General features: G+C 46.4%; 1 protein-coding gene across 1 annotated transcript in view; it reads right to left on the reverse strand.

The window, feature by feature from the left end:
• Window positions 1–12,378, reverse strand: part of Calr3 (calreticulin 3) — a 17,933-nt gene extending 5,555 nt beyond the window's left edge. The window contains exons 1-5 of the mRNA XM_021170092.2: window positions 12,196–12,378; window positions 11,998–12,099; window positions 7,094–7,297; window positions 3,810–3,904; window positions 1,810–1,998 (exon numbers count right to left, since the gene is read on the reverse strand). Of these exons, the coding sequence (XP_021025751.1) occupies window positions 1,810–1,998; window positions 3,810–3,904; window positions 7,094–7,297; window positions 11,998–12,099; window positions 12,196–12,286 (681 nt within the window). The 5' untranslated portion in view covers window positions 12,287–12,378. The remainder of the gene's footprint in view (window positions 1–1,809; window positions 1,999–3,809; window positions 3,905–7,093; window positions 7,298–11,997; window positions 12,100–12,195) is intronic.
• Window positions 12,379–12,483: the final 105 nt, after the last annotated feature.

The following is a 12,483-nucleotide window of genomic DNA, read 5'->3' on the forward strand; positions in this document are numbered from 1 at the left end:
AGTGCTGGGATTAAAGGCGTGCGCCACCACGCCCGGCCCGGCATAATTCTTACACATTTGGCATGGATAGCACACAGATTGGTATCTTCAAAAAGGCCAACCAGATAGGCCTCACTTGCCTCCTGCAAAGCACCAAAAGCTGCACTCTGGATGCGCAGATCTGTTTTGAAGTCCTGAGCAATTTCTCGAACCAGACACGCTGAAAGGGGAGCTTGTGAATCAGAAGTTCAGTGGACTTCTGATAGTGTCTGATTTCACGGAGTGCCACAGTACCAGGCCTGTAACGATGAGATTTCTTCACCCTTCCAGTAGAAGGTGCACTCTTGGGAGCGGCTTTTGTAGCCAGTTGTTTCCTGTGTGCTTTACCACCGGTGGATTTGCGGGCAGTCTGCTTTGTACAAGCCATGGTATGGGCACCTCCTTACTTACCCCATTTCTCCTTCAGCTGGAGCTTGGCAAGCGAGTGGCCGCGGCACTGCCATTAGAAAGCAGCGGCCAGGGCATTTTTTTAAATTAGTAATTGATGGGGGAGAGCCCAGCCCATTGTGGGTGGTACCATCCCTGAGCTGGTGGTCCTGGGTTCTGAGCAAGCCTTGGGGCACAAGCCAGTAAGCAGAATTCCTTCATGGCTCTATATCAGAGCTCCTGCCTCCAGGTTCCTGCCCTGTGTGAGTTCCTGTCCTGACCACCTTCAGTGATGAACAGTGATATGGAAGTATAAGCCAGATAAACCCTTTCCTCCCCAAGTTGTTTGCTCATAGACTTTCATCACAGCAATAGTAACTAGGACACCAGGCTGTAGGATTACCATTCCACTAAATGGCAAGTGCATACTGCTTGGCTTTTGTTTGTCTTTGGATTTTTTTTGTTGTTGTTATGACCATGGTAGACCTCTCGAATAATCTTAGGGTAGGAACACGAAATGAAGAGAGAGAAGCTGTATCAAGAGACAAGTGACTAAACCTCAAAATTATGGAGAGATAGAAAGTTACAGGCCAGAGCCAAATTATCTTGATTTTAGTCACTGTGATCTAACCCTGCGTCTGACCTAACATCTTTGTAACTATCAAAACCCTGGAGTGGAGGATGGGGGCGGGTGGGGGGTGACCAGGAGTGGGAGCAGCAGTCAGGCAGCTAAATGAATAAATTAAATTAAATTAAAATTAAACAAATAGCCGGGCGTGATGGCACACGCCTTAATCCCAGCACTCGGGAGGCAGAGGCAGGAGGATTTCTGAGTTTGAGGCCAGCCTGGTCTACAAAGTGAGTTCCAGGACAGCCAGGGCTATACAGAGAAACCCTGTCTCAAAAAATAAATAAATAAATAAATAAATAAATAAACAAAAACCCTGCAATGGCCAGGTGTGGCACACACCTTTAATCCCAGCACTTCCAAGGCAGAGGCAGGCAGATCTCTGTGAGTTCAAGGCCAGCCTGGTCTACAGAATGAGTCCCAGGTCCTTCAGGGCTAAGTAAGACCCCATGTCAAAACCAAAGAAACACCCCATTAAGTTTGTTTTTATAGCCAGGTGGTAGTGGTGGTGCACGTATTTAATCCCAGTGCTCAGAAGCAGAGGCAGAAGGATCTCTGAGTGAGGGCAGTCTGCTCTACAGAGAGAGAGTTCTAGAACAGGTACGGACACACAGATAAACCCTGTCTCAAAAAATAAAAACAACAAATTGTTTTTGTAAAACTTTGAAATGTGTGTCCAGGTTTCTGGTATGAGATCTGAGTGGGCAGAAGCTACGGTGCAAGCAGGCCTTGGGGAAGGGCACTCTCAACACACACCTCAGGCTGTGCTCACCTACCTGGGCTTTGCTGCCTTCCATCTGATCCCAGTCCCTAGACTCCAGTGATGTCTTTTCCGTTTTCTTCAGCGATGTCAGGTTCCAGTCATACTCAATGCTGCCAGACTCAATGGACTGGCCATCGACTTTTACCTCGTAAGAAAGATCTGGTCTTAAGATCAGGGTGTAGAGATGCGTGAAGCCATCCACCTGCACAAAGGCCACAGTGAGATATTCTTTCATTGTGTGTCTGATGTGTACTTTAAAACAGGAACTAGAATGGGAGACAGTACAGTGGGTGATGGCACTTGCCACCAAGCCTGGTGACCTAAGTTCAATCTGCCAGACCCCCACTGGTAGAAGGAAAAAAATGACTTCAAGTTGTGCTCTGACCAACACACACACAAGTATAAAACAAACCTAAGCTTGTTGGGGGTGGCACAGGCCTTTGCTTTTAACATTTGGGAGGCTCAAGCAGGGAGAGCATGAACCTCAAGCCAGCCTTGGTTACACTGCAAGACCCTGTCTTAACATCTAAACCAACAGGCCTATATAGTGGCTCACATCTGTAAGGCCAACTCTTGGGAAACCGAGGCAGGGGAATTGGGAGTTCAGAGTTATTCTCCACTGTATGATAAGCAAGCACTGTACCTCTCTGCTTGACTGTTTGTCAATCTGAGCGAGGTTGGATGCAGAGGCCATGGGTTAAGGTTAAATAGTCTGGCAGAGGCAGTGATTGGACTAAGAATGGCCCCTATAGTAGCCGGGCGTGGTGGCGCACGCCTTTAATCCCAGCACTTGGGAGGCAGAGGCAGGCGGATTTCTGAGTTCGAGGCCAGCCTGGTCTACAAAGTGAGTTCCAGGACAGCCAAGGCTACACAGAGAAAGCCTGTCTCGAAAAACAAAAAGAAAGAAAGAAAAGGAAAGGAAAGGAAAGAAGGCAGGCCCCTATAGGTACATATATTTGAATACTTAGTCACTAGGAATTCTTTGAAAGGCCTTGCTGGAGGAAGTATGTCACTGTGGGTCGACTTTGAGGTTTCAAAAGTCCAAGGCAGGTCCAGAGCCTGCCTCCCCCCCCCCTCCCCCACTCTGTCTCTGTCTCTGTCTCTCTCTCTGCCTACAGATCAGGATGTTCCCTCCATGCTCCCTCTGTGTTCCCTCCATGTCCCCTCCATGCTCCCTCCATGCTTCCTCTGTGCGCCCTCCATGTCCCCTCTATGTTCCCTCTGTGTCCCTTCCATGCTCCCTGTGTGCTCCCTCTATGCTCTCTCCATGCTCCCTCTGTGCTCCCACCATGTTCTCTCTGTATTTTCAACATGTTCCCTCCATGATCCCACCATGCTGATAATGGGCTAAAGCTCTAGAATTGTAAGCTAACCCCAAACAAATGCTTTCATTTGTGAGAGTTGCCTTGGTCTTGGTGTCTCTTCACAGCAAAAGGACAAAGACTAAGACAACAGAGGAAATCTTGAGACAGTCTGACTTGCAGGCTATGGTCTTTCTGCTTAGATTTGAACTACCATACCCAGTTTTCTTCACATTCATCATGCAAGAGGCACAAGGCACATGTGGGAGGCTAAAGCAGAGGATCATGGGGTTTGAGGTTATCTGGATCATCTAGGGAGATAAATTACTTCCCTACATGAAGTGGGAGCTGGAGAGGTGGCTCAGGCTAAGAGTACCTTCAGCTCTCCTAGAGACCAGAGTGTGGTTGCCAGCACCCATGTCAGGTGGCTCCAGGGGATGCAATGCCTTCTGGCCTCTGTGGACACTGCACTCATGTGCACATGCACAAACATAATTAAAATAATAAAACAAAATTTAAAAAAAGAAAAAGGAAAGGAAGGGAGGGTAAAGGGGAGAAAGATGGAGGAAGGGATGAGGGCAGGCAGAGAGATGAAGGAAAGGATGAGGGGAAAGCAGAGAAATGGAGGAAGGAATGAGGGCAGGCAGAGAGATGGAGGAAGGGATGAGGCAGGCAGAGAGAACTGCTCCCTGTGACATTAGTGCGCACTCACCTTGCATCTGATTGGCTTCTTGTTTTCATGATATTGATTCTTGAAATATAAGATAACATGAATTTTCTTGATATCAAATCCACAAATATCAGGTCCTACAAAAAAGAAGAAGGAGAAAGAGAAGGAGGAGGAGGAAGAGGAGGAAGGTGGTATTCACAGTTTTCTTCCATACTGTTTCTGTACATACATAATGCCTAAGCATCCTCCCCAACCAAGGGAATAGTAACTTAATCTGTCTGGGGTGCTCTTGAGTTCACCAGAAGACATTGAAGCAAAGCTCTGGTGGCTGGCTCCCTCCTACTAAAGTCACCTTGCACTCAACTATGAATCAGCACAAATAAGAAAACAAGGCCAACAGGACATCGTGTCAGACTCCCACAACAGAGCACTGGGAGGCTAAGCGGGAAGACTGTCAATCCTGGCCAGCCTGGGCAACTTGCCAAGTGCCTGGCTCAAAAAGCAAAACAGTGAGCTGGAGAGATAACTTAGAAGGTAATATTGGTGGCTATCCAGGCTGAGGACCTGAGTTCAATCCCTGGGAAGCACAAGGTAGAAAGAGATGGCTGCACCTTGCCCTCTGACTCTGCATGCACACCACAGCACACGCAAGCCTTCCATAAATAATAATTATTAGTACTTTTGCTTGGTTGGGTTTTTTGAGACAAGGTTTCTCTGTATAACCCTGGCTATCCTTGTTCTGTAGACAAGGATAGCCTCGAACTGAGAGATCTACCTGCCTCTGCCTCCTGAGTGCTGGGATTAAATGTGTATACCACCACTGCCCAACAATAATTTATTAAAGTTTGTTTTGTGTGTCTCTATCTTTCTCTGTTCATATGTACATGTGCATGCAGGTACCTCTGGTAACCAAAAGAAGGAGACCGATCCTTTGAATCTGGAGTTATAGGTGGTGGTGAACTAGGGTCCTCCCCAAGAGCAGTAAGTCTCTTAACCACCAGCTCCCAAATGTATATGTTCTTTAAAATGAGAAAGAAAGCCTGGTGGTTGTGGCACACACCTTTAGTCCCCTCGGGGGGGGGGGGCAAAGGCAGGAGGACCTCTGAGTTTGAAGTCCACCTGGTATATAGGGAGTTGTAGGACAGCCAGAACTACACAGAGAAACCCTGTCTCAAAAAAAATAAATAAATAAATAAATAAATACATAAATAAATAAATAGTAAAAAGAAATGAGATGGGAAATTAAAAAGAAAGCACAAAGAGAACGAAGGCATTTTGTTCTTTGTTCTGCTTTTTTACAGTGGTGGGAGTGGAACCCAGGGCTCTCATATATCAAGCCACAACAGAGCCCAAAGGATTTATTATGGTGTGTGTGGGGGGGGGGGTGTGGGTGTGTACATGTGCATATGCTGGTACTTGAGTGCATGTGTGGTGCCGACACCTGAACGTGCAGAATGTTCTTCCCAGTGCACATGCTGATGGCAGAAGGAAGACTTCCTGTTGTCTCTGTCAGTTGCCATTGTATGCCCTTGAGGCAGGGCTCTCACGGAGTGGGAAGCTGTTTCTTTCAGCTAGACTGGCTGGCTGAGCTGTTCTCAGGATCTTCCTGTCGTGTTGGGATTACAGGCAGATACAGACAGCCTCATCTGACTCTTATGTAGGTTCTGAGAATTGGAATACAGTTACCCACTGAGCCATCTCCCCAGTCATATTTTCTACATTATGGGGAGTTTTAAGACAGCGTGTCATTGAAGCTCAGGCCGGCCTGGGATTCCTGCCTCCATCTCCCAAGAGCTGGGATTATGCCTGCTTTATTCCAGAGCTTCCTGAATGCTAGGCAAGCACTTTATCAACCCAGCCCAGTCCCAGCTCACACTAGTCCCAGCTCACACTTCAAATCTTTTTCAAAGTATTTATTTATTTATTTATTTATTTATTTATTTATTTTAATTTCATGTGCACTGGTGTTCTGTCTGCACTGTATGTTTGTGTGAGAATGTCAGATCCCCTGGAACTGGAGTTACAGACAGTCTCAAGCTGCAATATGGGTGCTGGGAATTGAACCTGGATCCTCTGGAAGAGCAGCCAGTGAAGAATCTCCAGACCCACACTTCAAATATTTTAAGCTTCACAACACTTTTAGAAGTAACCAGAAAGTCCACCATCCCTTACTTGACAACATGGACATGTTTTAGAGGCCAGAGTTTATCACTTGGGATATATATGTTGACTTCATCTGTGCAGTGTCCCCATTGAAATCCCAAACTGTATTACTGTTTGGCTCTCTGGAGGCAAGGTCTGGCAGCACACTCTCAATCCTCCTGATGCCCCTTCTAAGTGCTGGGATGGTAGAGGTTTGCCACCATGCCTGGCACTAACATCTCACAATTCTTCAAAATTTGATATATTCCAGCCAGGGGTGGTGGTGCACAGCTTTAATTCCAGTGTTGGGATGCAGAGACAGGAGGACCTCTGTGAGTTAAAGGCTAGCCTGGCTTACATAGTAAATACCAGGATTGGCAGGCTTCACAGAGACTCCCTATCAAAAACTTTTTTTTTCTGTGTGTGTATATGTTTGTGAATGCAGGTGTGTGCCTGGCTAAATGTGGTCTCGGCACTCAACAAGTTTCAGGGCTGAGGTTGTAGATCAGACTTAGTGTGTTCAAGGCCCTGGGTTTCATATCTAACACACAGCTGTGTGAGATGGTCCAGCAAAGCAAAGACACTTGCCATCAGGCTTCTAGGTCTGAACTCAGATGGAAGAAGGAGAGAACAGACTCCTTCAAGTTACTAGAGCTGTAGGCTGCTCTTGCAGAGGACCCAGGTTCTGTTCCCAGCATCTGCCTGATTCCAATTCTTGAGAAACTAACAACCTCTTCTGGCCTCTATAGCCATCTGTGATGGCAATATTGCACATAAACTCATCCAGAAAGGTACACATACATCCATGTAAATTAAATGAATAATTTTTTTAAAGTCAGGTTCAGATTCTAAGTCCTTTGGCTTTTTGTTTAGGTCTGAGAATGTTCAGCCTGCATTGGTTAGTTTAACAGTGCTATAGCTGGGCAGTGGTGGCACACACTTTTAATCCCAGCACTTGGGAGGCTGAGGCAGGTGGATTTCTGAGTTCGAGGCCAGGCTGGTCTACAGAGTGAGTTCCAGGACAGCCAGGGTTACACAGAGAAATCTTGTCTCGAAAAACCAAACCAAACCAAACCAAAAACAAAACAGTGCTATAAACCTTAGGTTCAATGCTGTTATGTTAGTCCTTTCAGCAGAGCCTCTGTGTAATGTTGGAAACACGTGGCTTCCCTTGCTGAACTTACCAAACATGATGTAGTACTGAGATTTTCCGTTCATCTTCTTCTGGTCCAGGTCAGACGGGAACACCTTGATGTAACCACCACCGCAGTCCATCTTCTGCTCATGCTTCACCGTGTACTGGATTACCAGGGTCTTCCCTTTGTTGCTGAATGGCTTGAAGCTCGCAGAGATGGCATAGAATCGGCTGTTTTGGGTAGTCTGCAGGCCTTCCAACAGAAAGCATGCATGGGTGAGTCAGAATGACACTGCACTCAATATCCTGTAGGAACCTCCAACTCATATGTCCCCACTGACCCCCAGAGATGCTGTTTGCACTGAGCCACTGTGCACAAGTCACACAGTGTGCCACATGCACACTACTAACAGACTTGTTGCTTGCAAGAATCTCTGCTTCACACACCTTTGTGCATATAATGCAAGCTTTGCCAGGGCCCAGTGGGTGAGGCACTTACAGCCAAGCCTGACCACCTGATTACATTCTTGAGTACCCACATAATGGAAAGAGGGAGACAGCTCCCGAAGCTGTCTTCTAATTTCCACATGCATGTGATGACAGATGTGTGCACACGCACACAGACACACACACAGCTAATTTTTAAAGACTGTTTTACTAGTTTTTAAATTTTGTTTGAGGCATAGTATACCTGTGAGCCCTGTGCCACACAACCTTCAGTAGGATCTGTGTGACAAATTCCACAGACTGAGGCGATTGACCTCCAAAGGGGGAGGCCTCCTGGAACTGGTTGTGGAACTCTTTGTCGGAGAAAAATTATTGAGCAGTAGTTCTCATGGCAATCTATCTGTTTTGTTTTCTCTTATTCCTTTTCTTATTTACATGTTCCCGGTAGCCTAGGCCAAGATCTTAGGCAAGAATAATGGGTTGCAGGGCGGTGGTGGCCCACACCTTTAATCCTAGCATTTGGGAGGTAGAGGCAAGCAGATTTCTGAGTTCGAGGCCAGCCTGGTCTACAGAATGAGTTCCAGGACAGCCAGGGCTACACAGAGAAACCCTGTCTCGAAACCCTCCCCCCCCCCAAAAAAAAAGAAGAATGGGTAAGAAAGCATCCCTAGAGATGGGAGTCACTAATGTGACCTTATCCCCAGGGAAACAGATGCTTTACTTTCTAAATCATTTATAAAACTATGATGATAGATACAAACTTTCCCAACAATAAAATTTCATATAGCTACATGTGTGTCATCAGAGGTAGGTTTTGGTATATGGCAAAGAAAACCTTAATTAGAAAGAATTAAAATAGTTTAAATTTATGCATTGAAGATTTATAAAAAAATCAGGCACTAGATGTTAAATTAAAATTGACCATGGGGATGGAGAGTTAGCTCAGCAGTTAAGAGAATTGACCATAAAGATTAACCTTTTCTTGGAAATATGCCACTAGCCTTGGATGACAGCCCCCACTGAATACATCCTTTCAGAATTGTTACATTTTGATGATTTATAATGATGTTACCTGTTCTGTTTGTGATTCACTGAATACATAGTTTCAGAGTTGTAAGGCTTAGATGATTTTTGTGCTTTACTGTGCCAAATGACTTTTGTTGGTATCTGTGATTGTTTCACTGGATACAGTTTCTAAGAGATGTAATGTTTGGTTTTTTAATGTATAAAATCCCCTGCTTGAGAGCTGCAGAATACACTCCGATTCAAACTGCCTCTGTGTTTGTTTCTGTTTGTCACTGCCGAATCCTTACCCACCTAGCTTTGAGGACCCTCATTCCAGGGACCCCCATACCTGACTGGGGTGGTCTGTGGCAGCCCTGGCTGTCCTGGAACTCCCTTCTCTAGACCAGGTTGTTCTCGAACTCAGAGATTCACCTGCTTCTCTGCCTCTGCCTCCCAAGTGCTGAGGTTAAAGGCATTTGCCAACACTACCCAAGTTGTCATTTTTTGAATTGCTCTTGTTTTTTATATTGGGGACAGATGGGACACAGGACCTGACACATGCTCAGCACCACCTCTTGCTGGAGCACACTCTCTGTCCTACCACTGGCATACTTTAGGTTACACAATCACCTCCCTGGGGTGTAGCTCAGTTTTAAGCTCAGCTAGTGTGCATGAGGCCTGGGGTTCCAATGCCAGCACCATATAAAGTGGGAGTGGTGGCACACATCCAAGCATTTGGGAGGAAGAAACAGGCGGGTCCCAGAGTCTTTGCAAATTATTAAAATTTCAATCCCTTTAAAATATCCAATCTCTTTTAAAATTCAGTCTTTTTACAATTCAAAGTCTGGGGCTCCAGTAAAATACTTTCTTCCTTCAAGTGGGAAAAATATCAGGGCACAGTCACAATCAAAAGGAAAATCAGACTCCAACTGTCCAATGTCTGGGATTCACTCATGATCTTCTGGGTTCCTCCAAGGGCTTGGGTCACTTCTCCAGCTCTACCCGTTGTAGCATACACGTTATCTTCTAGGCTCCAGCTGCCTGTACTCCACTGCTGCTGCTGTTCTTGGTGGTCATCTCATGGTACTGGCATCTCCAAAACACTGCCATTTTCTACTGCAACTAGGCTTTACCAATAGCCTCTCATAAGCTCTCTTCATGGTGCCAAGCCTCAACAACTTTGCATGACCCCTTCTGTCCTGGGCCATCAACTGCAAGTGAGGTTGCACCTTCACCAATGGCCTTCCATGGCCTCTCACAGTGCTGAGCCTCAGCTGCTCTGCATGACCCCTTCATGCCTTCAAAACCAGTACCACCTGGGTGACTCTTTCATATACCAAGTCCAGCCACAGAACAAGGTACAACCTTGGCTATCTCTGGAACATAGCCTCTGTGCTCTCAGAAAACACTTCCCAGAAGATTTCATCTCAATGGTGCTGGACTCTTCTTAATCACTGCTAATTTCTTAGCTCCAGCTAACCAGCATCAATAGTCCCAGTAATGCAAAGGTTTCACCTTAGTAGTTCTGGTATCTTGTTAATCATAGCTGATTCTTCAGCCCCATCTAACCAAAACCATAGAATCTTCACAATCAAAATAGCAGCAACCCTGATAAGAGTCTTTAATTTTCCCTCTGAAATTTCACAAGCCAGGCCTCCATCTTCTGCACTGTTCTCAACATTATTTTCCCACATCCCATAGAGCTCTTTAACATCCCAATGGCTCTTCTAGCCTAAAGTTCTAAAGTCCTTCCACAGTCCTCCCCAAAACATGGTCAGGTTGTCATAGGAACAACCCACTATGGTGGTATCAGTTTGTCTTAGTTGGGGTTTCTATTCCTGCACAAACATCATGACCAAGATACAAGTTGGGGAGGAAAGGGTTTATTCAACTTACACTTCCACACTGCTGTTCATCACTAAAGGAAGTCAGAACTGGAACTCAAGCAGGTCAGGAAGCAGGAACTGATGCAGAGGCCATGGAGGGATGTTACTTACTGGCTTGCTTCTGGTTTGTTCAGCTTGCTTTCTTACAGAACCCAAGACTACCAGCCCAGGGATGGCACCACCTACAATGGGCCCTCCACCCTTGATCACTAATTGAGAAAATGCCTTACAGCTGGATTTCATGGAGGCATTTTCTCACCTGAAGCTCCTTTCTCTGTGATAACTCCAGCTTGTTTCAAGTTGACACACAAAACCAGCCAGTACAGCTGTGAACCAACCAAGCATGTGGCTGACTGGGGCAGGAGGACCTGGAGTTCAGGCCAACCTGGACTTCATAGAGAGAATCTGTCTCAGATAAACAAACTTTTTTTTTCTTCTTCCAGACAAGTTCTCAAGTGTCCTGCATTGACCTTGAACTTGCAACATAGCTAAACAATGACTTCGGCCTTTTTAATTCTCTTGCCACTTCTCGAGTGTGCACTACAACCTGTTTAGGCTGTACTGGAGCTGGGATCCAGGACTTCATAGATGTTAGACATACAAATTTATTAGCCAGTTTTGTTGGTGCATGCCTTTAATCCCAGCATTCAAGAGGCAGAGGAAGGGGCAGGTAGATTTAAGAGTTTCTAGACATTCAGAGATACATAGAGACCCTGGCTCAAAACACACAAAACTAAAATAACCTAGAAAATACAATTTAATTATTTATTCGTTCATTTTGTGGGGTTGGGGCATGTGCCAAGGTTAGAGAACAACTTGTGGGCATAGGTTCTCTCCTTCTACCCTGTAGGTTCCGGGGATCAAACTTAGGTTACCAAGCTTGGCCACAGGCCAATCTAGCTGGCCCCACTTTTCATTTTGATTTCCCCTCTTTTTGTTTTGTGCCAAGACCTGGCTGTATCTTTTGGGTGGGCCAGAGCTCACTCTCTAGCCAGGCTGGTCTTGAACTTGTGATTTTCCTGCCTCATGAAGACCCTGGAGTGCTAGGATTCTAGGTTGTGCTACAGAATGGTTCCAATTTTCATTCAGTGAGATGATCTTGGGCAACTACTGAAAAATGCCAACACAGTCATTCCTGTTGACTCCAGTTGTCATTCCAGCACTTTCTGAGCACCTCCACTGTCATTCCAGTCCACACTCAAGGTGCATACTGCCCCCAACATACATAGATGTGGAAAAAGTAATCAGCACTTGGGAGGCTGGGAGTTAAAAGTCATCTAGGGCTACATGAGACTGCTCAAAGACTCAAAACACACTTCGGTCAATCTTTTTTTTTTTTTTGGTTTTTCAAGACAGGGTTTCTCTATGTAGCCCTGGCTGTCCGGGAACTTATCTGTAGACCAGGCTGGCCTCGAACACAGAAATCCACCTGCTGGGATTAAAGGCTTGCGCCACCACCGCCAGGCTACTCTGGTCACTTAAACGAATGTAAACCCAAACAGGGTATTGCAGAGCCTGCATGTGCCTCAGTGTTCTGGCTTGAACGGTGGGTGCGCTGTCAGGGTGCCGTGCGGTTTCTAACTCTACTCTATTTTGCTCCCGATTCTACACTAACCTTTGTCTTTCTCTTTATGCCCATAGAACTTCCCCGATGAGACTCTGAAGTGCCCAAACTGGGAGTCATTGGTGGACTGCACCCAGCGGTTCCTCCAGCGCTCTGTGGGGAGACAGGAGGGTTAGTGGTGCAAAGTGCACGGGCCCATATCACAGATGGTGGACACAGGCCACCAGCCACCACGGCAATCGCCTTCACCTCCGTCTAGAAACTCCTCCTGGAAGTACACAGTGGCTAGTGCCACGCGTAGCACACAGATGGCCCAGAGCAACGCACGAGCCGAGACCATGGCTGCACGTGCGACTTCCACTCTCTGCTCTCAGGCGTCCGGACCGCCTGACGGGCGCAACTCAGAAACTACAACTCCCGGCATGCCTTGGGATTATGACCTGGGGACGCTAATGGGTGCGCTGAAATTACTGGTCCCGTGACGCCCGGCGATTGTGACCTGAGTTGCTCATTGGTGGGTGGAGCGCGGTGGCCGAC

This window comes from Mus caroli, chromosome 8 (assembly GCF_900094665.2).
Source record: "Mus caroli chromosome 8, CAROLI_EIJ_v1.1, whole genome shotgun sequence".
Lineage (NCBI taxonomy): Eukaryota > Metazoa > Chordata > Mammalia > Rodentia > Muridae > Mus > Mus caroli.